This window comes from Oryctolagus cuniculus, chromosome 2 (assembly GCF_964237555.1).
Source record: "Oryctolagus cuniculus chromosome 2, mOryCun1.1, whole genome shotgun sequence".
NCBI classification, from domain to species: Eukaryota; Metazoa; Chordata; class Mammalia; order Lagomorpha; family Leporidae; genus Oryctolagus; species Oryctolagus cuniculus.
The window spans coordinates 152,450,063-152,476,728 of record NC_091433.1 but is presented as its reverse complement, the minus strand read 5'-3'; the positions used below and the strand labels follow the sequence as shown (position 1 = coordinate 152,476,728).

Genomic DNA, 26,666 nt, shown 5'->3' with positions numbered 1-26,666 from the left:
CTGGCTGGGAGGAGAAAAGCTCGTTTCCACTCTAACTTCTCCTCCTCCAGGCAGACATCCTGGCTTAGACCAGCAAATACTGATTCATCTTCCCTACCTGGGAGGAAGCAGAACTTCCCTCCTCCCAGGGACATGGTCTGGTGTAGCCAAACCTCACTCTGTTCTGTTTGGAATAAAATTGAGCCTAATCACCAAGAAAAAGAAATGCCCACAAGTGTGGGGCGGGTAGAAGAGGAATGGAGTCCAGAGGTCCCTTCAGGGCCTGCTAGGGTCACGCCAGTACCAGAGAGGGTGCCTGGGTTATCCTGCTGCCTTCTCCAGGGAAGAGAGGAGGTGTGGGCAGGAGGGACCGGCCTCCTGTTGAGTGAGTCCCAGGACCGCTTCCCTGCCACTGCAGTCTGGGCGCACTTTGGAGGAATGTGCGGCTGCAGCCTCTCCCTCCCCCAGGCCAGGGAAGCCGGGCAGGAGGTGGGGCAGCGCACACAGGCACTCAGCACAGACAAAAGGTTCTGCAGAGCCCTCCTCTCTCTGGCGCTCAGGTCCCTGGGCTGAGCACTGCGCTCCAGCCCGCCACTGAGTGACCTTCTGGCGAGAGCCGCCCCCTTCCCCGGGGCCCGGGCTGGTCCTTTCACAGGTGCCCACATCGCTGTGCCCGCACCTCGACGAGGGACGCCCCTCCCACCCTCACCGCCAGCACCCGCGACGCCTTCCCCCAACCCCTTCTATTGTCTTCAAAGAGATAAGTGGCTCCCACCAAACACACCCAAATGCGCCTCCCTTTTCCCCGAGCTCCAGCTCCTCCGAGCCTTAGGGGCCCCGAAGCGAGGGCAGGGTTGAAAGGGGGACGCGAGGGGCTAACCCGCGAGAACTTGGCATCGCAGACCCACCGTGTCCGCCTCGCAACGATGCAGGTGACCTGTAGATTGCAATAGGCACTGAATGATGCTTGCTGCTGCCATGGAAATGGTGGATGTGGTGCGCTCCCAAACTGGACGCCCCCCACGCCACTCCTAGGAGGCCGCTGAGGGTGAGCGGGACTATCCAAAGCAGGGCCAGGCGCCCCCCTGCGCCGCCACCACCGCCGCCGCCGCCGCCGCCCCCGGGCGAGCCCAGCTCGGCGCCGCACCGGAGCATCCTCCGGTCCATAGCGGGGCACCCGCCGAGGGGCAGCCGCCGCGGGAGGCAAAGTTTGGGGCGCAGGGAGAGGAGAGGGCGCGGGGGAGCAGGCGGCGCGGGCTGGGCTGCGGAGCCGGCCGCCTCACCGCGCCAGGGCACCCATCCTCTCCCGCCTTCGGACAGTCTTCTCAGGGTCCGGGAGTCCGCCGTGCCGTGCGCCCCAAACAATCCGAAACATAGCCGAGGCGAAGGCAGCTGGCGGGGGGCTCGTCGGCAGAGGCAGCTCCGGGGAACAGCAGGCGCGGCGCGAGGGGCTGCGCCCGGACTTCCAGGGCTCCAGGTTCTCGAGAGCTACTCCCCAAGAGTTGCGGGCGCGAGTGCGTGCCGGGGGTGGGGAGCCGGGAAATTGTTTAAAGCTCCTCCCGGAGGGTCCTCACTTCTACATGACAGCCATCCAGCGCGAAGCCACTAGGTATATCCGTTTAGCATTGTGCGCGGGGACTAGGGAGGCCACTTCGCCGGCCCAACCTCCTTTCAAGGGAGCAGCAGACCCCATGGAATCGAGGCGCCCCTTCCCTCCATGCAGCCCCGACCGGCTCGGCCGCTCGCGCCAGCCTCCCCGGGGCAGCGCGCGGAGCAGCGGCGCGCATCGCCTGCTCCCGAGGCAGTCTCCCCGTCCGCCGCCTCCTGACACTGACGCCCGGCGAGGGGTTCAGAGGGAAGAGTGCGCCTTAGCCAGCAAGCGGAGATCGAACCGGGGAGAGAGGGCTGAGGAGAAGAGGAAGCAGGCGAGAGCGCGGGGGAGCAGCAGAGAAAGGGAAAGGGGAAAAAAAGAAGAGGAAAAAAGAAGAAAAAGAAAAAAAATAGGAAAAGAAAAACCACACACGCTGGCGAAGCAAGGGGCTCTATGCAAATCTGCAGTCTCCAAACAGCAAATCACCGAGGCTCGGATGCAATGCAGAGGACGAGCCTATGTAACGAGGGAGGCTGGTCCAGCTTCCCACAAAAACCGCCCTGCTTTGCCGCTCCCTCGCCTTCTGCACACATCAAAAGGACACGTGTACGGCGATGCGGGCAACACCTAAAACAGCAACTCTCCCTCCTCAACCAGGTGATCCCTCGTTCTGAATTACCTTGGCGAAAGGCACCCTGCCTCTACCCCTGTGGTTTAGCTGTAACCAGTGTCTTGAGAGCTCTTAAAAGGGAGAGACTTCGGCTCTTTTTATTGGACCGAACTTATTCTCCCAGGTGTTCAAACCCAAACTGCTAAATATGGCTTCGCACCATCTACTCAAGCATCGGTTCTGATGGCCCTGTTAATGACAGATGCTACTCAGCAAAGAGCCCGTCGCACTCATACAGGGCGGTGCAAGTTCCGGCGAACAGAACTCAGGAGAAAAAGAATGAGTGAAATGGGCAGTTAGAGAAGAGGCCCAGAGAAGGCAACTGGACAAAAAAGAGGAAGCCACACAGAGGAGAAAAAAAAAATGATACAAACGAAACTATTGGTATTTTGACCGATATTTTAGGGACTTTCAGAACTCCCCAGATCTCCACAGAAGCCCAGCTTGGGTGATTTTTTTTTTTTTTAAATAAGGATACCTTTCTCTCAGTTTGCCTCTCAAGGAAAATACCACCAGGGAAAACATTGCTAAATCTAGTGCTCCCCAGGAGGGGGGAAGCAGGCACCTCTACATGGTTGGTGGAACATGCACATTTAAGGGGACGCTGTGTGTCCCAGTGAAAGACCAGCAAAGCCAATGGTCACTGGAGGGTAGAATCCAGTCACACAAGTGGGCTTGGCAGGGAAGCCCACAGTCACTGCAGACTAGGAATTAGGATGTGGGCGCACGTTTAAATATTCCCCTGGTTTCCATGAAAATTATGACATGTTCAATGGGCTGGACATTTTTTGTCTTATTTTTGTATAAAGCCAAACAACTCTGAACACACACCATTTCTTCCAAACTTCTTATCATCTATATAATCAATCAACAGATACAAAGTCCTATCCAAAAAAGCAGTAATTCTGGGAGGGTTTGACTGAAACCACTTGCTTACCCAAGTAGCCATCTAGACGGGAATATTGTCCATCCACAGTCAACCATGGATGCTGATGGCCACTTTGTAAACAGTTAACCCCCAAATCAAGTCTGTAGTGGTCATCCAACACCTCACATTCCTGTAAATAATTTCATTTTAAAAAAGTCATAATTCATTTTTTTTGATAGGCAGAGTGGACAGTGAGAGAGAGAGACAGAGAGAAAGGTCTTCCTTTCCCATTGGTTCACCCTCCAATGGCCGCCGCGGCCGGCGCGCTGCGGCCATCGAACCGCGCTGATCCGATGGCAGGAGCCAGGTACTTCTCCTGGTCTCCCATAGGGTGCAGGGCCCAAGTACTTGGGCCATCCTCCACTGCACTCCCTGGCCACAGCAGAGAGCTGGCCTGGAAGAGGGGCAACCGGGACAGAATCCGGCCCCCCTACTGGGACTAGAACCTGGTGTGCCGGCGCCGCAAGGTGGAGGATTAGCCTAGTGAGCCACGGCGCCAGCCATAATTCTTTAATAGGCTGGTCTCTCCTCCCTTGGTTTCCCCTGTGGTTTGGTTCCAGAATCTCCTCAGATCCCAAACTCCAGATACTCAATCCCCTTATATAAAATGATGTAGTATTCGCATATATCATCTATAGATTCTTTTCCATATTTTAAATAATCTCTAAATTAGTTGTAACACCTAATACTATGCAAATGTTATATAAATAGTTGAAATACTATACCATTTAGGGAATAATGACAAGAAGAAGTTTGTGCAGGTTCAATACTGATATAATATTTTATACTACTTTGTGTTCATTGTTGGATGACTCCACGAATGTAAAGAAACAGTTTTGTTTCATTAACTGAAATGGGGTGGCCTTGCTACAGAAAGTGCTTTTATCTACTTGAATATGCTGTGGCTCCTAACCTCCCACAGCTGCTCAAAGATCGACAGAATCCAAATACAACATCTTACATGTGTACTGGTCCTGCTCTTGTTCCAGGCTGTTTCATTTTCATATGTTGTATGTGTGTGTACGTGTCTGTGTGTGTGTATAAATGTATTTTAATTCAATGGTAGGAGTGTGATTACTCATTTTGAAAATATCAAATAGAGCTTCAAAAGGAAAATAGAATCATCCTTACATTATGTTTTCAGGACTATAGGTCTATATTCTGAATTTGACATTTCATAGTGCTAGCATGGAAAGAGCACTAGATTAGGAGTTAGGAAACCTCTGCTGCACTCCTTGTACCACCATTTACTGGTTACATCACATCAGTTACTTAGCCTGTCTTTGAGGCTCTGTGGCTTCCTTTATAAAATAATCATGTTCCTATTTTTCCTAACAATCCCACAGGGCAGGAAGGATATAATGCAATATTTTATGTTAGAGTACTTTTAAAAATATCAAATGTACTAATTACATCTCTTCTCCTATTTAAGTGAAGCATATTTGAGCTGATTAGCATGTACAATACAGTAGTTCCCTTTCATATACAAGTAGAGCATTTCATTGTTCTCCAATACTCTCGAACATGTTGTTAATTTTTCCTTTCCCTTTCAACTAGATGGTAGATGCCTGAAAGGCCAGGAGTTGTCTTCATTGTTGTACTCCCTCTAGTGCCCGGCATATATGAAACATAAGTTAGTCTCAGTACAAACTTCTCATTCAAGGTAGTAATGGTCTAAAAACTCACCAAAAACACTGAATTCACCAATATGAGCAATAAACTGTTGCTTCCAAGAGGAAATACAGGATTGTGTTCTCAAGAAGTTTTATTCCAAAGCTTTTGATCAACTGATCCATAATAATCTTGTTTTACATGTGTTTCTATTTAAGAATGCCTTATTTAATACATATTATTAATTTTTAACATTGAACTCACAACCAGCAACATTCTTAACTCATTCCTGAATACACCTATTTAAAATCTGCATTTACTGCATACATTACAGCTTCTTTGTACTTAAGAACACAGACAATACTTGGGCATGATGCTTAGTGGCCATTTTAAACAGCAAAATCAACAACCAAAAGCACAAAACTGAAAAATGTGACAGTAAACAGAAAACCAGGGTACTTGTTTATAGTATGAAAGCTGAAACAAGGAAGAGAATGGCCTTGTTCAACCTCAGACAGGCACATGTACGTCACAGACTCAACTTTTTTGCAATTCTCTGCATGTCTATTAATGACTGGCATACTGCCATCGGTATTCATTTTGGGGTTACAAGTACATTTTAGTAAGCAAGTGAACTTGTATCTGTGGATGATTAGGATAAACTGTTTGTTATTCTTCTAATTGCTAGGGATGGGTGGGATGGCAGTGGAGAGAATGATTTGTACAAACTAAAGCCACAGGATTACAGTAAATATGAAAGGGTCAGAACAACTTTCCCCGGTGAATTCAATGAAGAACAGGCTCCCCTGCCTGCCTTATGTTGTCTGGATACCTTGGGAGATAAAGGTAGGGTTACAGAAAGGATAGGCCAGAAATCTCAGTTCTACTGGAGTCTCAAGGGCTAAAGAGAAAATATTTATGGTTACTTCGAAAGAAGAAATTGTAGCAGTAGTCTTTCAGGCAGATGCCTAGGGCACCTTTGCAATACTTAGAAGGTTCTGGGGTGGAAGCTATGATACTGATGCTTCAATATTTGTTATAAATGGCTGCAATTTTGTGTAGCAAGGAGTAATTCTCTGTCCAGATGGTGAAGAAATGTCTTGGGGCCAGCACTGTGGTATAGTGGGTAAAGTTGTTGCCTGTAATGATGGCTTCCCATTTGGGTGGAGGTTTGGGCAGCTGGTCCACTTCCCATCCAGCTCCCGGCTAATGTTCCAGGGAAAGCAATGGAGGATAGCCATGGTGTTTGGAACCCTGAAGTCTTGTGGGAGACCAGCAAAGCTCCTGGCTTCAGATCTGCCCAGTTCTGGCTATTGTGGACATTTAGGGAGTGAAACAGCAGATGGAAGATCTTTCCCTCTCTCTTTGTCTAACCCCCACCCTTCTCTAACTCTTTCAAATAAATACGTTTTTCTCTCTCTCTTTTTTTTTTTTTTTTTAAAGAAATGCCTTGTGGTCAAACACATGCTTAATATGGATGAAGAGCAAGTAAAGCTTCTGCTTACCCTTTAATTTGTATATCTTCAGCTTGGAATTGCATTATCTAAAGGAAATTCAGGCAGCATCTCACAAATTGTTTTTAGATGACGAAAGAATTGGTAGGAAGAAATACGATGTTTGATTACTTATCACTTATTCTTAAATATTTCAGCACAGATAGCATGACATCAATGTGTGTTAGCATTGTTCTTTAGCTCATGAGAGTAAGTGCTTTCATCAGGATTTATGCTCTAACCTTTCAGCCAGAATTACAGATCTCAGAGGCAGCTTCTAGGAGTCTTGGTGTATCATCTTCTCCAATCATGTTGAAGCTTTGCTCATTAGTGAGAATACTGCTTGAAAATAAGTTATTGTTAGTGAAATTAGTGGCTTGTCTAATAGTGTAAAGGAGGTTATGCATTTCTCTGGTGAAATTCTTAATAGGCAAGGTATTTGGATTAGCCAAAATCACTTACAGACACACTTCTACTTGAAGAGATCTTTCACCACGAATAATGACAGTAATAATAACTAACACATATTTGTACCTGCTACTACTCTAACAGATTTAAGTTTAGTGTTTCTTGTGACCATTATAGAACAATATAAGGTAGGTACTACTATTAATCCCTAACAGTTTTTGGTCATCTATTGGTTAGCTGGATGCTGCCACTGAAATACTATCATATTTCTATCTCCTTATTAATAAATGTCCACTTCTATTGTAGAAGTTGGCCTAAGTCTTTCATTCATTATACTTGTGGGAAATCTTGGAGGATTAGTTAGTCTTCATTTGCCTCTAACTGAGGAAACCAAGACCTACCTAAAATAACCTAGTACTTGGTTATTTTAGGTTCAATAGCTAAAGATTTACAATGGACAAAGTCATAGGTGGCCTATGTTGGACAACAGTGTTAAGAAATAGAAGATGGATTTGAAAGCTGAGGAAAACAAAGGAAGAAGAAGGAAACGGAAGAGGAGAGTTAGTGGAAGGGAAACGGAAAAGGACAAGCTACTTCAAATTATTTTTTCATATTCCAAAAATCAACCCTTCTGTTTCAAGACAGGATGGTTGTCAGAAATACACTTTCAACCTTTTCATGTTTTTCTTAGGCTTAATTGGAAATCCTTACAGCTCAGTATTAAGCTTTTAAAATAGAAAAGTAGACACTAAAAGCAGCAGAGGGGAAGTATATTAAAACTCACAGGCAGCACTAATCTTTTAAAAATTAAAAATGAGGAGAGTGTCAGTCTTGCATTTTGCATTTCTACTGGTGTCAGCATAAAGAATAGACAGGCAGACCCCACATGTCCATCTACCTGCCTTTCTGAGTTGGAACTAAGAGAGAATAAAGAGGGAGAGACTTGGAATACAGAGTGGTTCACTAGAGTTGTAAAGAAAAACACTAATCCTGTTACCTCTCTGGGTTTGTTCGGGTCCTTGAAAGTATTCTGAGAGAACAGGAGAATAGAAAAGTGTACATCAGGAGCCAAATACAAATAGATAAATGAAAGAAAGAAGGATAGTAGGAAAGAAAGGAGGGAAGGAAGGAAGAAAGGGAGGGAGGGAGGGAGGAAGGGTCTACAACGCAGGGTCATAGATATTTTACTACAGTTGCATCTTTAAGTATTGTGAGCACTGCTTGTATATCAACCAATCATATGCTCTTTCAATTATTGTCACCCTATATTGTTTGCATAATTTCAAACAATTTGTGCTGTTGACAAACTTCCACAGTTTGATGTGTCTCCAATGTGCATGTGTTTAGAACAACATGGGGCCTCTGTAACTGGAGTGCCAGAATGTGAATCTGAATCTGTGTTCTGCTGGTATTATTTATGTGACATTGGGCTTCATGGTCCCTGGCCCCACTTTCTTCATGTGTGAAATCATTACAATACTTATATGTAATTTAATTGCAACAATTTTTTAAATATACAAAGTATTAAATATATACATTATCCTTTATTCACACACACACATAGATACATACATACATACACACACACACACACACACACACTTTAGCTAGTTGCCAAAGACTTAAAAATGATATGTTATGTGGTTTTTAGTATAGCCACATTCTTACTCTGCTTAGTTGGTCTATGGCCATGTATGTCCACTTGCCCAATAATTTGTTAGTTCAGCCTCTGTTTCTCTAAATTTTTCAAAGCTTAGAGTGCATGGGAACCACAAGAAGGGTGAGTAAATCACAGATTGCTTTTCTTCTGATGCCTTAATCTTGGAGGGTTCTGATAGTTTGCACTTAAAACAGCTCCTAGGTGATGCTGAAGCTGCCAGAACAGGGGAACCACTGCTCTGGCTGAATTTTAAGGTCCTTGACACAGGTTTTATTATCAAACAAAAGAAAAGCTTTCCTATTAAACTCCCTATCAATGTTTGAACCTCCTTTTGGCTGATCTGAAAAAACTATAGTCAGGTCAGTAAGGAATAAGTATAGACAATAGTTCTATTACCATTTCTCTTCTTTAAAGCATTATGTAAAGACATCAAGATGTCTGTCACATAAAGCCATGTGTCCTTATCTCACACCATGCAACTATAAATTCTCTTTACTTCCTGGAAAAATCCAGTATATTTTCCTGTTCATCTTTAGTTTCTGAGCTCGTCCGTTAGCCTCACTAGTGGTTGTGGACAGAAACTCAGGTATGACACTAGGGTTCAATTCTGTTCCTACTAACTTAGAAGATATGCAGCCTGACCAGGTGATTCAGACTCAGTTTTCCCATAAGTAGAGGATCTGGTAATTGTAGGGCTGTTGTGAGGATTAAAAGAGTTTGCAAATGTAAAACATTAATGTTAGAATAGTGCCTGGGGGGCCGGTGCTGTTGCACAGGTTAATCCTCCACCTGTGGAACTGGCATCCCATATGGACGTCGGTTCTAGTCCCGGCTGCTCCTCTTCCAATCCAGCTCTCTGCCATGGCCTGGGAAAGCAGTAGAAGATGGCATGGGAGACCTGGAAGAAGCTCCTGGCTCCTGGCTTTGGATTGGTGCAGCTCCGACTGTTGCGGCCATTGGGGAGTGAACTAACAGATGGAAGACCTTTCTCTCTGTTTCTCCTTCTCACTGTTTGTATCTCTGCCTCTCAAATAAATAAATAAAATCTTAAAAAATAAAAAGAATAGTGCCTGTGTATAGCATATTTGAACTAGCGTTGTTGTTGTTGCTTACAATGGGTGGTTCTTTCCTCTTCTGTTATGCATGCAGAAAAGCAGTCAGAACTTATGCGTACACTTCCTTTCATGTTCACCTAATATTCATCATCTAAATAGTCACCATAGACAAACAAACAAAATACCCAAGAAATCCCTTCCAGATCTGGCATACCAGACCCCTATTCTGACCAGTATCGGTTACAGGAAAGATCAAGGCCACCAACTGAAAACCTCAGATCTGTCTGCCTGCATTCCAGAGCACAGTCTATTGTATACATCCATTGCTACAGAAGAAAGAAACCAAAGAGATCATTGAGAATGGAACCATGCAAGTACACATATAAGGCAAGTCAGAGTGATATTAACACTAAGGCATAATTTGCAAATTCCCTAGAAAGACAGATATTCAATCCAGGAATTAGAAATCATGCACAATTCACACATTTAATTTCCTGAATGCCCAAGCACTTAGAGCATAAACCAAATTGATTCATCTTTATGAATATATGTTCTAGACACATATTAACATTTGAATGTACTGAAAGAAATTTAACTATGAATTGAATGAAAGGAACTGAATCATAAAACAGCTTTACTTGGGATATGTAATCAAATCCCCATCCAATTCAGGATCTACCAGGTTACATGTACAGTACTAGATTACATATTCTGCAGGAGTGATATTTTGATGTTAGCACCATAGTTGCTATGACTAGTCACCTCAAAAGATCTCTTGTCCAGGTTAAGTCAGTTCTTCATCATGGTACAAAGGGACTTCAAAAGCTCCTGGAGGAGCAGTTGTTTAACTTAGTGGTTAACAAGTTTGCATCCCATATCAGGATATTTGGGTTTGATTACTAGCTCTGGCTGACCCTAGGAGACGGAGGTGTTAGCTCAGCGAACCCAGCTCCTCACTTGTCTGTGGGAGACCTAGACTGCATTTATGGCTCTAGTCATAGCCCAGCATTAGCTGTTGTGGGAATCTGGAGAGTGAACCAGAGGATGGGAGCATTCTCACCATTTCTCTCTCTGTGTCTCTCTGAAAAAAAGGTAAAATGTTCATGGAAAAACCTAATTAAAATTAAGTTTATTTTGGTACAAGAACATTTTGAAATATATACATAGTTTTTTCATAATATTCATTTCCTTGAATTTTAAGACTCCTCATGTGCATGCTTTTTTTGAGGGGGTACTGTGGGGAGCAACCGGACTAGACTGAGTTACTGGAATTAAGACTTATTCTATGCATCTGCTCTCCCACAATATGGCGCTGGGAGAGAAGTAAACAGCTTCCGCACAGCTGCCTCCAGTTCAACCAATAAACTGTAGGACCTGCTCCTGATTGGAGAGCAGCGTACTCGGCGTGTGGGCAGCCGAGTTAGGATTGGCGGAGGAGGACTATAAAGGAGGAGAGAGACGGCATGCACCAGGAACATCTATGGGGAACATCTAAGGGGAACATCTAAGGGAACCTGTGCAGCCCCCGAGAGAACCGGCCGGCGGTGTGCCGCTCCCCTGCGGAAGTGGGGAATGTGGCCAGGGGGAACTGCCCTTCCACGGAGGTGGAAGGGATAGTAGCCAACCCGGGAAGAACCAGCAGCAAACCCGGGGAGGGCCGAGCAGACAGAAAGAACAGCGCAGGGTCCTGTGTCGTTCCCCCACGAAGACGGGGAGCGACATAATGGTGCCGTGACTCGGATATGAAGCCTAGGCAGGGTTTAGTGTTGCTCCTCCACGAAGAGGGGGAGCGACATAATGGTGCCGTGACTCGGATATGAAGCCTAGGCAGCGTTCAGTGTTGCTCCTCCACGAAGAGGGGGAGCGACATAATGGTGCCGTGACTCGGATAGGAAACCTGACTCGGATAGGAAACCTAGGACGGATAGCAAACTTAGGAGGGAAGAAACGGGAAGAAACGGGAAGAACTAGGGAAAATATCTGAGAGACTAGCAAACAGCCTAGGGAAAAGCCGGACGAAAAAGGAGCCGGAAGAAGCTATTGAAAGCCTAGGCATAGACTCGGATTCGGACTACGGGGGGAAGCTGGGAGAAATCTCTAAGGTCGAAAGCGAAAGTGAAAGCTAGAACAAACAGACTCGGATGCGGACTGTGGGGAGAGGCCAGGAGAAATGAGGGAGGAATATCGTTGGAGGAAAGCTTGGGGAAACATACCGGGTAGAGAAAAATGTTAGGGAAATTGAAGCCGCGGGGGGCAGGCCAAGGCGGACACGAAAGCCACTTTGGGATTCTCAAGTTAGCCCGGGAATAGGGGGCGAAAAGTTGAAACCAGAAGCTGAGACGTAAGCCAGATTGGGATCCGTCTGATTAGCCCGGGGAGCAAAGGACGGGAAGCCAAACCGTGGGGCGGAGACGTACGCTGGGTTGAATTCGCCAGGCTAGCCCGGGGAACTTAGATTGAATGCTAGTGGCGGACACGTAAGCTACGCTGTGTTACTCGCGGAAGCCGCCGCGTGCAGAGAGAGCACGGGGCGTGAATAGATAGGGAACGGGGCTGGCGTAGGCCGTGGTTCAGACGCGAAAGGGTTAAGCGTGGAGACCGCGGAGCGCGCGAAGCCGAGCAGCGCAAAGCCGGGAAGCTGCGCAGATGAGAGAGGTGCGCGGGCTGAAGCGGCTCAGCCGGGAAGCCGCTGAGAAGTAGCCTCAGGGCGGGCAGCGGGAAGCTGCGGGGATAAGAGAAACAGAAGTTTGGAAGTGGAGTGAGAGAAATGGGAATGTTGGCAGACAGAAGTAAAATGGGAGAAATAGGAATGCCCGGAGATAGAGAAATAGAGAAATAGAAAGGCCTCCCCTCAACATGGCAACGAGAAAGTTTGGATTCGGTCTGCCTAATCAAGTGAGGCAATGAGCACCTGCGGGCAGCTAGCAGCTTATGCGCCGCAGGTCACCAAAGACAGGCACGAATTAACATCAGTAAGGCTTCCCCACAATACAACAATATTAAGCTTGGATTCGGTCTGCCTGATTTAAGGCGGTAAGCGCCAGCAAGCAGCTCGACCAGAGTATGAGCTGCAGGTCACCGAAGATAGGCACAAACCAACACTAATAAGTCTCCCCCACAATACGGCAATGAGAAGGCTTGGATTCGGTTTGCCTGATAGGTTTTGTAAACACCTGCAGGCAGTTCTAGCAGAGCAGAGTATGCGCTGCAGGGCACCGAACACAGGCACGCATCAGCGCCTAAAAACCTCCTCACAACATGGCGAAGAGAGGACCCGGATTCGGTTTTCCTGATTGATAGGACTTGTAAGAGCCTGTGGCAACTCTAGCAAGTAGAGCAGAGTGTGTGCCGCGGGACACCGAAGACAGGCGCGTATCAACGCCAAAAAATAAAAAGAAAGGGGGATCTGTGGGGAGCAACCGGACTAGACTGAGTTACTGGAATTAAGACTTATTCTATGCATCTGCTCTCCCACAATATGGCGCTAGGAGAGAAGTAAACAGCTTCCGCACAGCTGCCTCCAGTTCAACCAATAAACTGTAGGACCTGCTCCTGATTGGAGAGCAGCGTACTCGGCGTGTGGGCAGCCGAGTTAGGATTGGCGGAGGAGGACTATAAAGGAGGAGAGAGACGGCATGCACCAGGAACATCTATGGGGAACATCTAAGGGGAACATCTAAGGGAACCTGTGCAGCCCCCGAGAGAACCGGCCGGCGGTGTGCCGCTCCCCTGCGGAAGTGGGGAATGTGGCCAGGGGGAACTGCCCTTCCACGGAGGTGGAAGGGATAGTAGCCAACCCGGGAAGAACCAGCAGCAAACCCGGGGAGGGCCGAGCAGACAGAAAGAACAGCGCAGGGTCCTGTGTCGTTCCCCCACGAAGACGGGGAGCGACAGGGTACCATCTGATACTTAATATTTTTCCATGTGAATGTGCTATTAATACAAAGGGAACAGGTTCAATGTAGTTCACAGACATGATTCTTTTTTACAAAAATATTTATTTTATTTATTTGAAAGGAAGAATTACAGAGAGAGGGGGGAGAGACACAGAGATTTTCTCTCTGCTGGTTCACACTTCAAATAGCCACAATCGCCAGGGCTGGACCAGGCCAAAGCCAAGAGTTAGCAGCTTCTTCCCAGTCTCCTACATGGATGGCAAGGACCCAAGCACTTGGGCCACCCTCCACTGCTTTCCCAGGTACATTAGCAGGGAACTGGCGGGAAGTGGAGCAGCCAAGACTTGAACTGATATCCATATGGGATGCCACTGTTGCAGAGGGTGGCTGTAGGTCCCCCACAGACACAATTCTAATAATATAATGATATTATCTTCTTCACTCCTTCTCTACCCTTTCTCCCCACCCTCCTTTTTTCTTTCTTAGTCTGAAGCCAGGAGGCTAGAACTCATTCCAGTGCCACAGATCTAAGCTTTTGAACCATCATCTGCTGCCTCTCAGGGTGTGAATTAGCAGGAAGCTTGATTAGAAGTCAAGTGGAGACTCAAATCCATGCACTCCTATACAAGATGTGGGCATCCCAAGGAGTGTCGAAACTGCTACATCAAGCAATTGCCTCTCATTTTAAAATGTTTATTTATTTACTTTTATTTACTTGAAAGATAGAGTGAGACAGCAAGAGTAGGGTGGAGGAGGGAAGAACTGTTTAACTTACTATGCCACAAGGTCAGCCTGTGATGCTCTTGTCTTACTTCCAGTTCAACTCTTGCCACTTCCTGCACAAATACACTGAGTTCCAGCCATGTGAATGTCTTGCTTTTCCTTAAAACACACTGCACTTTTTAATTTTACTTTTTTACTTCTTTGACATTGCTCATGTTATTCCCCTTACTAAAGCCATTTTTTTTTTTCTTGGGTACTGGTGTTGTGGGGCAGTGGGTTAAGTCTCTGACTGTGATGCCAACATCCCATATTGGAGTGCCACTTCCAGTCCCAGTTGCTTCTGATTCAGCTCACTGCTAATGCACTTGGTAAAGCAGTGAATGATAGCCCAAATGACTGGGCACTTGCCACCCACCTGGGAGACCCAAATGGAATTACTGGCTCCTGGCTTAAGCCTGGCCCAGACCTGGACATTTCAGGTATCTGGAGAGTGAACCAGTGGATGGATCTCTCTCCCCACCTCTCTCTCTCTCTCTCTCTTTATTTCTATCATCACTCCCCCTCTCCCCCTTTCAAATAAATATATAAATCATTAAAACATTTATTTTCTTCCTCCCTGTCTTAATTAACCCCTTCATTTTCTACCAATTTTCACACATAGTCCTCTGTTGGGAAGTATTCTCAATGCTGCCAATTACTTGTTGTCTTCTCAGGTATAAACTACTACAAATGTTTCAAATATAATACTCGGGATATGTAATGTAGTATTCATATTACTATTGTGCTGAATGATCCAATAAAATATCAAAGTAACAGATTAAGTCTATCTCCACAATCAGGAGTTTAAAATGACCACAATCAGGACAGGAAGGAAACAAATCCCCTTCAAGTTATCCTTGTACATTTTTGGTGTGCCCTTCTTATTATCTAAATATATATAAGAAATTTAGGCTGAATTTATTTTGTATAAAGTAAATTAGTTATGAATAATCAAATTCATTGTAATATTTCCCCACTCATAAACACATGTCTTCCTTGCCTACATTTCTTAAAAACAAAAACAAATGAAAAAAACACCTTGATAAGATATTTGCTGTCAGGTTCAATTGCATAATAAACATTTATAGCCAACTATTAAATCTTTGACTATAGAGCCTTATGATGGAAAGACTGGCACTATCTTCATTATAAAAACTCAAACAACACCACTGTAGCAAAATTTTTTTATCTAATATAGTTGTGCTGGGATGGATAAGGGAAGATTAGCTTTAGAAGTTTGAAAATAAAGCTTTCAGTAGTTCTAATTGCATAATTATTCCACATAGTTCTTCTCAGAATATTTATTTCAAAATAGGTATTATATGCTCTACAACATTTATTCTTAAGTGATAGGGATTTTTTGATACTGTACAAGAAATACATGACCTCTGAGACATTTTGAAAAATCATTAATCAATGTTTTTCTAAAAACTGTCTTCTTTTCTTTTTGTGAAAGAATTACTTTCCCTCACATTTTCTCTGCTCTATTGCTGAGATGATTCCCCTAGAGAACTATGTGTTTATCTTGACGGGTGTTAGTAGATCTGTAAGCCTCTGTGGAATTGTTCCTGGTTACGCTGAGGTACAGTAGAAAACATTACACCTGCAAACTAATGAACTTAACATACTGCATTCTAAATAAAATAAACCATACAGAAGGCAGAATTAATCTACTAATGTCTTCCTAATGAAGCTTTCATTAGGCATATACTGTGGTCTTAAATACTTAACATATAATAGGTATTAAAAGTAAACACACCTAATGATTTTTTTCAAAGCATACTTAATGATTGCCTCTTATATTATTTTCAAATAGACTAGTTTATGTTCAGATTGCTTTAGGAACCTAATCAAAGAGATACAAGAAACATTTCCTGTTTTGAGGGACTTTTTTTTTTATCCCAATAGAAGAAATAATGTCTCATTTGTGATTGACCTTTAATAGCTAAACCAGGATTTGCTGTTCTCATTTTTAAGGGAGGGGAAAACTTTGAATTTTCTGTGCTTCTGTGTGTGTAAAATTTCAATTATTAGTAAAACATAGGAGACACATTGAGAATGGAATTTAGTTCAATTCATAGTAGTTTGCTTTAAAACTAATTCTACTATCAAACAAGCTTAATTTGTGGCGAAAACTGTCTACCTTAATGGTCAATGGGAAATCAACTGCAAACAAACAAAATCAGTATCCGTTCATATTAGCAGTATTTTGATTTACCATTTGTCAAAGACAAAATTCAAAGGATCTTGCAGAAAAACCTGCCTCTTTGAGAAAATCACCAGTTTGGGAGCATGTGCTGTCCTATTCCAGCTAACATTTACAGCGGCATATAAAAGAGCTACAAATAAGTCATAGTCTCATTGCTGCATTATGCCAAGTTCTTAATTTCTCATTTCAGTTTCCCTTATAAATTATCTCCTGCTATAGTGTAATCAAATTTGTCCAATTGAGATTTGAAGATCTTATCAGACATGCACTTTACTATTATTATTTAAATGTGCTCATTTCAACTATTATTTACTGCCAAGTTTTGCAGAGGCAAGAAAGCAGACATGGCAAAAGAAGAGGAAAGGTGGGTCTTTTCTCCTTCAGTAGTAGCAGCCAGAAACAGTATGAAAGCAATGGATCATGAAGAAAAGCAATTTCCTACTTCAGGGATTAGACAGTACCCTCTTTTGTACTGTTAAATCAAAGTTTTAGTTATTTTTTCAAGTAATACTGATTTTCTTCAATTTACATAAATAGTCTCTAGAGAAACTGCCAGAGACCCCAAACACATACCCTCTCAGCCAATCAATAGAAGAGATTTTTTTTTTAAATCTCTCCTTTATGTTGTACTGTTTTGAGCAAGCCTTTACACAGCATGGTAAAAAAAAAAAAAAAAAAAAAAAAAAAAAAAAAAAAAAATTTAAACCGCTACACTAGCTGAAGATAATTAGCTTAACAAAAAAGAATTTGAACTGATACACGAGGCTTTTTTTCTTTTCTTTCTTTAGAGAAAATACAGGTGATTTTTATTTTGAAGCCACTCACATTTGCTAGCATTGGAAAATTGAAAACTATGTAAATTTCAGCAAATGTTTGCTTTGCCTTTTAGGTTCACAACAATATTAACCACTGCCAACAGTCAATAACAAATTCAGATTTGAGGAAATTTACAGCATACAACTGTGCTCTGGAATACCATGTGAAAATCCTAATCAATTTAAAATGCATTTACATTCATGGAAGAGTGAAACATCCTCTTTAATAATAAAGTCAAGTAATAGTTACATGTAAAAGATGTTGGAAAGGAAATGAGCCTATTTTCACAGTCCATTTTTTTTTAAAGGTTTTATGAGTTATGTTTAAGGAAGTTGCAGATTTTCTATGGAAAAAATGTCATGCCACATAATTAAGAATGAAAAGTCTCCAAAGCTAAATAATAGGGTTGTAACAAAATGTTATAATTTATTTCAACTTAGTTCTCCTTGGACTGGTTTTATCTGTCTGAAATCCTACCCTTGACACTGTTAACAGATAGCTAAGGTAACAATGGGTGATTTGTGGACAAAGCTTTGGCTATTACTTTAATTGTCCTCTCTTTTCCCCCCACTGTGTCAAAATACTGATGCTATTAAGTCACTTTTGAAGTCTAAATCCTATAGAGACAGTAAGAACAAGGCAATTATACTAACACTGCAGACATTTTCTGTATAACTAGAGCAATAGTTTCTAACTCTAGTTGAATAATCTATTGTAAAAATTAGAAAATTACTTGTAAGCATTAATGGGAATCAGGAGCCACACACAGAAACCAAATGAGAAGAGTACAGATCTATAACCAAACAGGCTAATATTTGTCTATTATTATCAAACAATCTTAGAAGAAAGTTGAGGTCACTTAGTGAGGCTGATATAAGTGGAATTTGGAAGGATGAATGATATTACTTTAACTCAACCTAAATTTCTCAAATCAATAAATAATAATACTAATAATAGGTTGGTTGTGTAAATAAAATTTGAATCCACTGGGTTTGTTGGGCTGCAGATTAAGAAGAAAAAAAATTTAAGACTTGGATTGCTAATGGGTGAGAGAATGAAAAATTTGTTGAGATTTTTCTGTATATAAAATATAAAAACAATATGATTTGAAATGAGACTCAGATTGAGTAGTAAAGAACTCATAATCTTCCTTGATTTACTAGGTAGTATCTATATAGAAACACCACGATTCATTTTTTTTAAAAAAATTAGTGAGTGCTTGAAAGTAGTATTTTTGGAGTAGTTCTGCCCTGGGCTCATTAGGTCAAACCATCTGCCTAAAAAGATGTTTTAACAGAGTACTACATTCATACGCAATATAATTCTGTCTCCTTTATCAATAAGACCATTCTTGGGTGCAGGGGGTGTTTGAAGTGTAGAGGCTAGCGATATGACCCAGTAAAAATATTTGCTTTCCCAAACTTCCTCGCAGTCTTTATGATTTGTGACTAATTCACTCTCAAGGAAATTTAAATGGAAGTCATTAGGAAAGTTTTTTTTTTTTTTTTTTTAATTTTTATAGAAACACTTGTACATCATGCACCTTTGGCTTCTTTGCTATAAATCCGTACTTCTCTCACCTGAAATAGAAAGTTAATGCCTTTGGGAAATACCCACCTGGAGATCAACATGTTAAAACTACATATTAAAGATGGAGGTCTATGAAAGGATGATATGTCTTTTGCAACTTTTAGAAACTGTCCTGAAGACAGAATTTAGTTGGAGCTGCACGTTCTTGCCTCAGCTAACAGAGTTTCATACTCAGTTTCAAAGCAGCACTGTTCACTGTTCAGCTCAGACATGCTTATTGACCTGGTGTTTACCACCTTTTTGGCAAATATTGTTTATGAAGTTGTTATGAAACAAATATCGATCCAAAAATTCCCTTGCATTTCATATTCTGTCATTCTGCAAGGCCACTATTAACTTTGATGTACACATGCAATTACTTGTCTGTCTGAAAAGTTTCAATTGCCCTAACTCTGGGGTACCACACCATGATTAAATGCACATAAGCAACAAGTTTTTGGGCAGTCAAAACCACTGTGGCATCCGATCAATAGATACATTTCTTATCCAAAGAATGTCTTTGTCATTGCTTCCTACACAAATCAAAGGCCCTGATAAATACTTAAAGGCAACCTTGTTATTTCTTCTCCACACATGTTTTTCATGAAAATGAAAGCAAAAACAACCTAGAAAGATGCCAGTGGGTCTACATAAGAAACAAGATTGTTTAAATTATTGTAGAGCTCAAACAACACATTCTTCAGTTTGCAGGCTATTCTCTTGATCAGGCTCTCATATGCTCCAGAGAAATTAATAAGAATAAATGCAAAATACTGCATGCAGGCTTGAAGAAATCAATAGCCTAGGCACAGAATGAGGGAAACATGATTCTGTAGTTGTTTTTGTAAAAAATAATTAGGGATTTTTTACTTAAGAGACTGGTAAAAATAGGTAACGGTTTGATGTAGCTGTTAAAAAATGTTTGCATGAATTGAATCTGTGTCCAGGTCGTGGGTGTAATAATGAACTTCCTCAACTTTACAAAAGTGTGGGGTATGGTTTGATACGTTGTGTACACCACTGTAAAAGATCCATTGACACACAGGTAGCTGATCAGATGCTGAAAAAGGAGATATTTATTCTGGAGTTAGACAGATTAAAGGAGATATTATAAATACCCTCAACTACTTCAAGGGTTTTCACAGAGAAGAAAAGTGGGCTTACTCCTTATTGGCTTTTCACTACAGGAAACAGACTAACAAGGAAGCACATATTGACATTTAACATGCAAGGAGTTTCCAGAAAGGAAGAGAATGGGTATTTGGAATTAACCTACCTTCTCACTATGGTATTTCTTTTTTTTTCCCCTGTTACTAGACTTTTGCTTCTGGATATGTCTTTGGATAAAGAAATAATTGAGTTGGTAAAACAAAACAAAACTAAGATAGCTTTAGGTCTAATTGTCAACCAAGGAAACTGCAAGTAGATTCACAAATAAAAGGGCAAGGGAAGGACCACAAAGACCATCCTGCGACATATTTCTGTGATCTCATAGGAACTAAACCAAACCTACATTTCTAAGTAAGTATGCCCAAATAATTTAACATGTCAGGGTATTACTTGTCATCTATGTTCCAGTGGAATTGATGCACAGCTACCTTATATATGTTCAATCTAGAAAAGTAGTCAGTTTCTGATGAGCTTTTTGATTTCTGATCATAATTTCTCTCCAGAACATTCCCTGTGGTCGCAAACTCTCACATATCTGAGGCTAACTGGCACCTTGAGAAAAGGTGATACTGAAACAACCCCTGAACCACAGCTCCAGAAAGAGTGGCTACTTGCAGTAATGACCAGTACCTTCTCCCATCAATTTTTGTGCATTCTGGTGTACAGACACCAGACACAACCTTAATCTCCCAGTGCTGGGGTGGAGGAGAGGGAGAAGGGGGTCTTAGCATTGGTGGTATGAACTTAGCCAGTTCAAGAATGCAGATGAAAGGCTAAAAGGAAGGCACACAATAAAAAGATGGTGGTTAATAGGCAAATACAGACAGATTTCTTCATAAACTGTATTTATTCCAGTTATTGAAAGCTTACCTTAAATCCTACCTCTTTCATTAAGATTCCCTTATCCACTCAACTACTTTTTTCCTTACTTGCTATCCCATTTTCTTGACATAATTTTAGCCATTGTGTATTATTCTGTCTTTGCAAGTTACAGACACTGTCTCTGTAACCTTACTTCAGGACCTTAGGTCAGGACCTGTGTTTCTTTCAAATGCAGCAGGTCAACCACTTCCAGGACTTTCCCATAAAGCCAACATGTAGAGCCCTACTTCATTCTTCACTTAACTGAATTTCTAGGGATATTCTCAGGAACCTTCATTCTTAACAAGAGATCAGGCAATGCTGTCTCTCACAAATGTTTGCCAGCCTCAGGCTGGCACAGAGAAAGTGCTTAGAAATGTCTGCTGTTGCTGTTAGGATGATGCTTTCTGGCATATCCACATACTGATGAGAAACACAGGTTGATTTGCTCAAGGTGTCCTCCCTCTGCCACGAGAGAGTAACTACTTGAGGCATGATGTCCTTCCCAGGTTGTTCCCTGTGTCTCATTTTAGTTTTTTCTACAGCACTAGGAGCTTCCTAGAATGCAACATAAATAACTGTGTACATTAAGGATAATTAAGAGAAAGGTGGTGGAGAAGGAATGGAAAAAAGAGGAGTTTACGGTTGGGAGGCATAGAAAGGAGATGTATTTAGAAAACTCCTTGGCAAATTCAGAAATGCTAACTAAGTTTCTACTTAACCTTTTCTACTGAATTCCTTTGCTCTTCTCTTGCTAACAAGGATAATTCCCCCATATTTTTGAGATTACTAAGACAATCTTGTGTGAACTGATGATGGACCACAAATAACTAACATGTAATACATCTGTCGTGGGTTACTAAGAAAATGTGGATCCTTATTTCTCCTCCTAAAAGAGAGTTCAAGGAAACCACTTTCATTTTGATGTTCACATCTATGTTTATATATGTTTGTATGTCTAATTACTTCAATAGATTAAACTCAGCAATAATTCCTATCAATTAAGGGCAGTATTAATGAGCTGTAAAATGAACTCATCCAGGCACCCATGACTTTCAATTGTCTGTTATTAGAAAAAGCTTTTCTCTTTCATTTATTTCCTTATAACTCCCACACAAACGTTCTGCACGTGTGTTTTATTATTACAAATTCAAAAGCCAAAGTTGGAAATTGCAACTTAAGGACATTCTGCTTATAGCCAAAACCATAGGTAAATGAGGTGTGATTGCCTCTATTCTCAGGCTTCAGTATTTTTAAATTTGAGAGGACACTTGCTCTCCCTTTCTTTTTGGGTCTATTGAGTACATGTATTATGTTCAAGAACTGTTTTTTAATAAAAGACATAGTTTATTTTATTAAGAATAGAAAGATCTACCTGTATTAAAATTTGTCTAATCACTATGCCTTAATTGTGAGGATAGGGTGGCCTAGTTGGATTAAGTGATGTACTCATAGTTGCAAAGTTAATCAAATTATGTAACAAGTTCTCATCTTAAAATCTATGAATAAGCTTCAATGGGACAAGGATCCCTCAAAATTTTATAAAAATTGTGTGTGTGTAGCAGCTCATTTTTATAGAGAAAGAATTCACAATTATATCACTCTTAAAACATTTTTAATATACTGAGACAGGTGCTGTTTTAACTTTAATTTCCAAAATATGTTTATATTTACAAAATATTCTAAAATATTTCAAGTCCTGTAATACACACTTCTAGCCAAAGAAGAATTTCTTGGGAAATAATAGTAATGAACAACACACAATCTCTATGTGGGATCTTTAGATAACTGAAAAACCATCAGCTCTCACATTTTCATGGCTCAAGTTCTGACCATCAGAAAAGTGTTCATATTGTTGTACACATCCCTTCATATTCTTTCTCACTGGTCTAAGTACTTCCCTTTGGAAATACAACACACAACGTAAGTCACTTTTGCTTACTCAGAACATCTTTCAAATATCTAAAGAAGACTGCTGTATTCCCTTGAACCTATGCTTCTCTGGGCATAAGAGCCATGTTGCCTCAATATTCTAGTCACCTTTCTAATCTCATAAAATGTTTAGAGCTGGAAGGAGCATACTTTAGTTTGTCAGTAGTATCTAAAAAGCATGGAAGAAAAACTGAAAACAGTTTTCCACTGGTGTCTCACTGGCCCATGAGTATCTCTCTTGGGGCAGATTTTGCCTCTTTTGCTGGTAGGGGGTGAGCAGTGATTGTGGTGTTTTACTGTCCAACTTGGTGAATCAGAGGTTAATGACTTTTCTTTTTTTTTTTTTTTTAATTTTTTTTTTGACAGGCAGAGTGGACAGTGAGAGAGGGAGAGACAGAGAGAAAGGTCTTCCTTTGCCGTTGGTTCACCCTCCAATGGCCGCCGCGGCCGGCGCGCTGCGGCCGGCACACCACGCTGATCCGATGGCAGGAGCCAGGAGCCAGGTGCTTTTCCTGGTCTCCCATGGGGTGCAGGGCCCAAGCACCTGGGCCATCCTCCACTGCACTCCCTGGCCACAGCAGAGAGCTGGCCTGGAAGAGGGGCAACCGGGACAGAATCTGGCGCCCCAACCGGGACTAGAACCTGGTGTGCTGGAGCCGCTAGGCGGAGGATTAGCCTAGTGAGCCGCGGCGCCGGCCTGGTTAATGACTTTTCTAGTGCTTTCCCACCTGAAATGGAATCGAGCAAGTGATCTGCACATGCCTCTTCAGGCCTAACCAATCACATTTCCAACCTTAACAGTAATGATGTTCACATAAAGAACATATCTAAAATTTCCCAAAGAGAAATATTATATACTTTTGTTTACATGACAAAGCTAGCACTTCTTCCAGAGGTTGAGTCATAAATAAAAAATGGAATACTACAGATCAGATTTATAAGATGAGAAGAGCAAAGGCGAGTTAGAATATAAAGGTTTACATTTCAACTGCCAAAAAATTTTCCTGACGTTTATTTGATTTAAAAGTTCCAAGAAATATTTTCTTGTAATACATACAGCCTAAACTTTAGTAATGTAGCAACAATTATGCAAATTTAATCCCAAAAACTGGACAAGGTAAAAAAATGCAGTCCCTTTCCCCATTCCTGTATGGACTGTTTACACCAGTATTCCCCAAAGACTGTTAGACACAACATTAATCCTACCAAATGCTCGGGGGACATAAAAGACCCACAGCTGAATACACTGCACAAACATCCCTTCTGCATCTGCTTCTTTGTGATTCCTGCTGTAAATCACATCTTTCAAGCTCTCAGAATTTCCATGTTTGAAGACACCCAGTAGCATCCCACAATAGGATCGTTCCTCAGAACACACTCTGGGTCCTGCTACACCATACTGATTGAATTAATCACATTCCTGCCAAATCTCTACCTCACTCAACGCTTGAATCTTCTAACGAATCTGAGCGCACATGCTTGGATAGTACAACCCAGTCTTACTCATGACACAATCTTCTGTCTGGCTCCTTATGAGGCATACAGCCCCTAATGAGGAGTTGCTAATCAAATTAATTAGATTAGGGCATTATCTACTTTTAGTAAAGACCAAGGTGTCTGTATCAAAGGCCCTGTATTACCTCAGATTTAGGTAGAAAAACCTGGGTTGAAAATTTTTGCTGATACTGCTCTTCCAGGTCTTGTAAGCTCAATGTCCAAGCAAATTCCTCTCCCCGCTAATTCCCTTACTTGCAAGATGATCGAAGAATGACCATAGTGAGGCCAGTGCTGTGACAGAGCCAGTAAAGCTGCCACTTGCAGTGCAGGCATCCCATATGGGCACTGGTTCAAGTCCAGCTGCCCCTCTTCCCATCCAGCTCTCTGCTATAGCCTCAGAAAGCAGTGAAAAATGGCCCAAATCCTTAGCCCTTACACTCATGCTGGAGACCCAGAAGAAGCTCCTGGCTTCAGATCACCACAGCTCTGGCCTTTGCTGCCATTTGGAGAGTGAACCAGCGGATGGAAGAGCATGCGCTCTCTCTTTCTGCCTCTGTCTCACTGTAACTCTGCCTTTTAAATAAATTTTTAAAATTTTGTCTGCTGGCTTCAGTCCAGCCCAGCCCAGCCCTGGCTGTTGTGGCCATCTGGGAAGTGAACCAGTGGATGAAGATCTCTCTCTTATCTATCCCTCTCCCTCTGTAACTCTGATCTCCCAAATGGGTATCAGGAATCCAAGTATTAGGACCATTATCTGCTAACTCCCAGGAGAATTGGAAGCAGAGCAGCTAGGAACCCAACTGGCATTCCAATGCAGGATGCAGGAGTCCCTAGGACACAGGCTTAACCTACTATGCCACTCTAGAATCCTTATAGTTTATATATTCACACTGAAATATGTTCTTGTGGATGAGGAAATATACAATTATTGCAAAATAATCCAGTTGGAGGGTGGCTATGGAAAGAGTTAGTGCTACAAATAAAGCTGTATTAGGTTTGTCAAATAATTGTTAGAATCCAGTGGTGAATTCATTTACATTCTCTTTACTTTCTTGTTCTCTTTCCTTTTGTGTGTGTTGATATGTTCTGTGATTAAAATTAAAAAATAATAATAAAGCATCAAAATCCTACATAGAATTGCCAATTCTCATAAATAAACTCAGGCATAAGTCGATGAGTTGGCAATATTTTGCCAAGTGGTCAAAATTCTCACTACCATAACTAACAGATTTTGCTGCAGCTACTATTATCAACTATACCATTCATAAACACAGTATTCCCAGGCACATTCTCCTTCTACATGAGTGACCTCATTTGACTAAAGAGAAAATATTAAAATCATCATAAAACTATGTACTACCGATTGTACAGTATACTTTATGTGATGAAATTTTTAAGTCAATATCTGATATAGAATTAAGAATCAGATTCAATATTTTAAAGTTACCTTTTATTCATATTTTTTGAATTGTAAATAATTTCAGTTTGAACACTAACAAATGCAACACGTTTCTGTAAAAGTCTTTGAGTTTAAGAGGCTTCCTTTCGACAGACTTTTTTTTTCAAGTTATGGAATGCAGCCATCAGCAATCTGTGGAAAAATGAAATGCTGCAAGTCTATTTTTATGCAGCTGGGATCAAGTAACTAAATGGATCAAAAGAAATAATTTCTTTGAAGAGGTGGCTGTTGACACCAGTGCCCTAAAAATAAGTGCAATTTTGTGTGTACAAAAACTTGTTTATATCTCAGTGGAAGTAACTCTGGATACATTTTCCATATATACACAGCCACTCAAGTATATTGGATGCCATTTTGAACATATTTTAATATGCTTAAGGTTAACAGTACTTTTATCAAAAGGATAATTGCATGCTATCTCTTGGACAGTTGACATAGCTAAAGACAAATATATCTTCCAGGCTTAGCTCACTGGATTAATCACAAAAACAATGACAATCATTTACCCAACCAACTCTTACATTTTGTAAATTCTAGCCCAATGCCTTCTAACAGTATCTAATTTGATTTTAGAATTAAAGCTTATTTTAATAACTAGTGATTATTATCACAATTTTAGAGAGAAAAAAGATGAATCAGAGTTCTAAGTGTAACTTGCCAAAGGTCACACAGCTAATATGCCTGTAAGTTGGAATCTAAAGCAATTTATTAATTCCCAAGCTCTTAATTAGCAAATTATATGGCACTGCTTTAGGTTAGATAGTGTATCAGTTGATTCTGAAATGTAGAAAAAATGCTAAGAAACAGAAGTATCTCTATAAATCTCTTTGTATGCGAAAGTAAGCTTTTTGATTTAAATCAAAGACTATTGAAATAAGCAAAGTATACTGAAAACTACAGAGCTCAAGTTTATGAAAATTCCAAGATATCTAAGTAATAGCGTGCTTTTTTATAACAAGAAAAACAAATCAAAAAAATGAAAAAGTCACAGAGTACTGTAAGAAACAAGAAGAGTTGATCTAGAGGTGCAAATGAAAATATTTTACTTTTTTTTGAAGAAAATCACTTCGACTCAGAGGTAAGCAATAAATGTAATTCCT

At 41.6% G+C, this 26,666-nt stretch overlaps 1 protein-coding gene across 48 annotated transcripts in view; it reads right to left on the bottom strand.

Moving 5' to 3' along the window:
- NRXN1 (neurexin 1) overlaps positions 1–26,666 on the bottom strand; it is a 1,231,187-nt gene that overhangs the window by 473,793 nt on the left and 730,728 nt on the right. The window contains exon 1 of one of the 48 annotated variants that reach the window (XM_051842915.2): positions 888–3,440. The exons of 44 other annotated variants lie outside the window; for them this stretch is intronic. In XM_051842915.2, coding sequence (XP_051698875.1) covers positions 888–1,146 — 259 coding nt within the window. In that variant the 5' untranslated portion in view covers positions 1,147–3,440. Of the gene's footprint in view, positions 1–887; positions 3,441–26,666 lie in introns of those variants that run through there. 3 more of the 48 variants (XM_017340784.3, XM_051842916.2, XM_008254418.4) reach the window with 3 other exon arrangements.